This window comes from Alligator sinensis, unplaced genomic scaffold (assembly GCF_000455745.1).
Source record: "Alligator sinensis unplaced genomic scaffold, ASM45574v1 scaffold223_1, whole genome shotgun sequence".
Lineage (NCBI taxonomy): Eukaryota > Metazoa > Chordata > Crocodylia > Alligatoridae > Alligator > Alligator sinensis.
Window position 1 is genome coordinate 2,046,188 of NW_005841936.1, and position 4,818 is coordinate 2,051,005.

Genomic DNA, 4,818 nt, shown 5'->3' on the forward strand with positions numbered 1-4,818 from the left:
AGACTGCATGATGCAGGGAGAGGGGGAAGCGTGGGGGACAGCATGCGGTCTGCAGCCTGAAAGAACTGCAGGGAAGACTACGCAGCAGCAGACAAGCTGCTACGGCTGCAGCTGCAGCCCTCACCCAGACCAGAGGCTGGGACTAGAGCTGTTTCTGCCTGCCCCATGCTAGGGTCAGAGCCAGAGCCCCCACATAATTATGTTAAGCAGCAGCATGCCAAGTGGCAGAGGAGCAGGCAGGAAGGGCAAGTGGCAGAGCTCAGTGGGCACTAGGGAGGGGAGGTAATGGAGGAGATCAAGGCACCTGCTTCCCTACCAATGCTTTCCCTGCTACTTGCTCCCCCTATTACTGCCTACCCTGCTACAGTGGTGGGGGGAAGGGTTTAACACAACCCTCCAATAATTAGATTCTATACATAGATAATTATAAGAAATTTATAATTATTTGTGTATAGAATCTAATTTTGGGGGGTTATCTTAAACTTGAAATTGTGTTGGATGTGGGTGAATAGGGTAACTCATTGCATGCTTATACACTGTGTCTTTCTTTTAATAAGCGTTCTACTTCATACAAGGGAACCCTGTATGCCTCAACCCTTACCATACCTTAAGCATAATTGTTCAGGAAACACAGGGTAGGGAGCAGAAAGCAGAGCAGCAAATAGGGCAAGGGAAGGGGATAGGAGTGGCAGCTGGGGAGGGTGCAGTGCTTATTTTCCTGCCAAAAAAGTTGGCTCCCACTGCTCTACTGGATGACATTTTATAGATCCCTGTTTAGTGCTTAATTCCCCCATATTCCTTATGGGCTCCATCCTGCCTACTCACTTCTGCATTGCCAAGCCAAAGATGTGCTCCTGATATGTAGCTAAGTAGTCAAATAAGCCTATTCATATCTTGATGAATATCTGGAAGAAATACACCATTACAACACTGTTTTAAGCCAAGTCTGTCAGGGAGACCTTCACTAGGCTGCAGCAGAATCAAGCTGCTATTCCAAAAGCCAAAGGACAAGGCACTTGCCAGTGCTCCATGCGCTAAACTTATTGTTTCCTACCACCCCATTCCTCTAGAGAGGCATCTTTTGCAGGAGAACCACAAATGCAACTATTATTACTGTGCCATCTACAACAAACCCAAAGCAGCCACTGTTCTAATGGACATCCTGGAGGAATTCTCCAAGCACCTGTTCAACAATGAAACCACATGCACCTTCTCAGAGATGAGAGGAGCAACCAGAGCCATGGCCCAGTAAGTGTTGCTTGAAGTGTTTGTTCTTGTTTTGAGAGGAACTTTGGTGTAGAGAGAGACAGGTTCCTGGGTTGATGGTCAATGAATGTAAACTTAGGGAGGACTGGGGGTTCTTCAGGGTATATCTGGCTTCAGCTGAGGACAGTTTGTAAAGGGGTTTACAAAGTGATGCTCTCTCCCTTCTTCTCGCACCACACATTTTCTCAGATGTTTGCTGAGTAGGGAAAATACTGTAAATGTACAAAACAAACACTAAATACCACATGGTATTGCTTTACTGATTTTAACTACATTTCTTTTGCCACACCCTTCTCAGAACATTGCACAGTATCAGAGATTTTCTTCCTAATCTATTGTCAACATTTGTAAAATCATTTGCTTGTGGATTAAAGTTTAAAGAAACTAAAATAAAAATAAAGGTGGACTTTGCTTGGGAACTATATGGCTCCTCTAATGGGTAATGTTTATCAGTGTTAAGTCACCAGAAATGTATTCTGTACACACAACTCTTCTTCCACAGAAGCTGTCCTGGTGGGAAACAGGAACAATTTTGTTTTGTTTTTGAGGTTTATTTGTTTTGCAAAAGCCCTACTGATTGTTCTCGCAGAAATTAATCACTGAAGGTCCTTGATGATAAAGTCAAGAAGTAACTGTTCAGAATCACAGTGAAGTTCAAGAAGTCACAAGTCCTGCTGAGGCCCACCACTCTATGCAGGTTTCTGACCTATACCCCAAAATGGTCTTTTTCAGCCTTGTTCCAGTCATAAAAGGAATATGAGCTAATTCTTCTGAAATGTTCGCTCACTAATGCTGTTAAGAGCCAAATTAAAAAAAATTGATAGGCGTCTAAACCAAACTTAGGTGAAATTTAGGCGATGATCTAGATTTAGGTTCAGATCAACCCCATTCTACTGTCTACAAATCAATCAACTGCCTAGAGATTCAATCTGCATCTTCATTCTGGTCTGAAAAGATACCTCTACACCTAGACAGAAGTATCCATGCACTTTCAGAAAAAATTCACATCAGCAATCCTGCCCAAAGAGACAGCTTCAACAGGAAGAGCACTCACTCTGATTAGAGAATTGTATTGCAGCTTGCCTAGTGGTTACAGCACTCTCCTGGGAAGTGGAAGCTGTGGGTTCCAGCCCCCTCAAAATGAGGAAGCTTTGCACCCTCCCATTTCCAACTAACAATCTATTATGCAGAAAGCAGCCACCAGCACTACCACTGACACTGGCTGTGTTTGAGAGCAACCCTAACGTCCTGCATCTTGTACTGAACAGTCAGTATGCATTAGGTGTCTGTTCAGGAAGGCACCTTACTTCTGGACCCTGAGTTTATGGAAGTGCCTAAGACTTTGTGCAGCCCTGAGTCATGCATCTGAGCCCGAGACAAGCAGGAGTTTTCACATTCCTATTTCCAGCATTTCCTATTAACTAATTCTTGATATCTCCCTGCTTAGCATACTGGCTACCTGGTTTAACTCCTGCATCTAATTTCCTAGGGGGTATCTAGATGCCTAAGCCTGTTAGTTTGGCTCACCTTACTGGGGCAAGGTATGCAATTCTCAGGTGTTGCAGTACCTAAATTGAGGTGCTTATAAGAACAATTTGGATCTGTCCCAAATCACCTGTGACAAGCAGGAGCACCTCTATAATTTCCATAGGCCTATAGCCACAGAAGAGGCATAGTCATCAAATAAAAGTCTAAGTAACAGTCCAAAGAGCAAGCTAAAGAAGCCAAAACAGTCTCTTCCACAGCAAGCACCAGCCTTTTGTAGAGAGAACCCAATTATACAACTACCCACTCCAAGTAAGCAAAAAAATACCCATATATTAAAAACTCTTTATCTGCTCCAGCTGGGAAAGCTTGGAGATAGAAGAGTATAGCACTTCAGGAAACATGCAGGAGGTGTCAAAACAATATAAGCTGCTGCTACTGATATTTAGTTTCTGCAAACCTACAGCCTCCAGAATTGAAAATTTTGCGCTCTCTTCAGCAGCCCAAAAGTTGAAATACTGATAAAGGTCAATCAAACATATGAAATTTGTGAACACTCTCCAGGACCATACAACTTTGCCCTACCTTTACCAATCCTCCTTCCAGTTTCTTCTACTGATATCCTCCAGTCTCATTATACATCCATTCTCCAACCTTTATTCATATTGAATGGCATTTACGGTGAGGTGTGGTTCCACAGACCAACACATACAAATACTATGCAAGGTGAAACTTTCAAAACTGGGCCCTCAATTCTAGTTGACCAAGTCATCACACACACAGAACACAATGGCTACCACTGGAGAGCAAGGCATCTGATCGCGGAGTTCTTCCACACAGAATTTCTACAGAGAAATTTTGGGTGTGCAAGGATTTCAAGACGAGGCTCTAAGTAATATTATGAAACTGAATCTAAGTATATCTGACTAAACAACAATCCTAAAGAACAGTGCTCTGAAATAATCACAAACATTAAATCTGGTGAGAACCCATCAGTCCTCCATTAAACTCACAAGGTCAGTAACAAGTCAATTTTTGCTCAGGATTCAATAAATTTACTTCCAAACAGAAGTGCTGAATTAATGGAACAGTATCAAAAACTGTTTCTCTCTCTTTTTCTGGCTCAGGAATTGCTTTTCAACATTTGATAATTCAACACATTTAAACAGGAACCAACAAAAAAAAAGAAATTAATTCATACACCATAACTCCAAATTGCCCCATTACAAAATGTCTCAGTAATTTTCAAAGCTGGACTATTTCTGGGAAACAGATTCCCTCTTTAAGTTATCAAAATGTTTTCATATATGCTTTGCTTTACTGCTGTAGCGGTAGGGAAACACTTGGAGAGAGAGTTTGGTTTTCAAGCCACACAAAAGGTTTCTTGTTTTCTTTTGGATTCTTTTCAATGCAGTTTTTACCAAACAAGCGAGTTGAAAATATTGCCTCCTCATATAGGTCAGTGGGCAGTGGCTTTGCTAAGGGGCTTTTCATCTTGTTGGTTATGGGAGCATATCCTTAGGTGATTATATGTTTAATATTGTAAATCCACTTCTAATGGTTTATTGTTTCCAATTGTGAAATTGGCAGACTCAATAAAAACTGCATTGAATTAGGAGCAGCTCCATTTTTTTTAAATTAAGCTTATAAATTTCACCCTAGTTTCTTACCCAAAGGGGACAGTCATGCACCACCAGCCTGACATTTCCAAACACGCGGGCTTGATACTCAGTGAAAACAGGATTTCCAACGTGACTGGCAGAGTTCAGCAACAAACTGCTTTCAGTCTCTGAAATGAGAGCGCTTCTCCCCAGATAGGTCCAAATCAGACTGGGCTGCTGATTCTCCTCTGAAAAGGCCTCCCTTTCATTGCCAAAGGCTACAATGTGAACGGACCTAAAACAATAAGGAGAAAGAGATAAACATCTGCTGTTAGCAAAGGAGGGAAGAAAAAAAAGATCCTTTCAAATCAGAACAAGGCTACTAAACGCTTCTCTAGCCTCTTCTTTCAGCCGTTCCTAAAAACCCAGCCATCAACCACATACATGATGTCAAATCCGAGAGCAA

General features: G+C 42.0%; 1 protein-coding gene across 1 annotated transcript in view; it reads right to left on the reverse strand.

Annotated features, from left to right (window-relative positions):
- Nucleotides 1-4,812, reverse strand: part of RHOBTB3 (Rho related BTB domain containing 3) — a 51,905-nt gene extending 47,093 nt beyond the window's left edge. Inside the window, exons 1-2 of the mRNA XM_006019703.3 lie at nt 4,797-4,812; nt 4,422-4,647 (exon numbers count right to left, since the gene is read on the reverse strand). Of these exons, the coding sequence (XP_006019765.1) occupies nt 4,422-4,647; nt 4,797-4,798 (228 nt within the window). The 5' untranslated portion in view covers nt 4,799-4,812. The remainder of the gene's footprint in view (nt 1-4,421; nt 4,648-4,796) is intronic.
- Nucleotides 4,813-4,818: the final 6 nt, after the last annotated feature.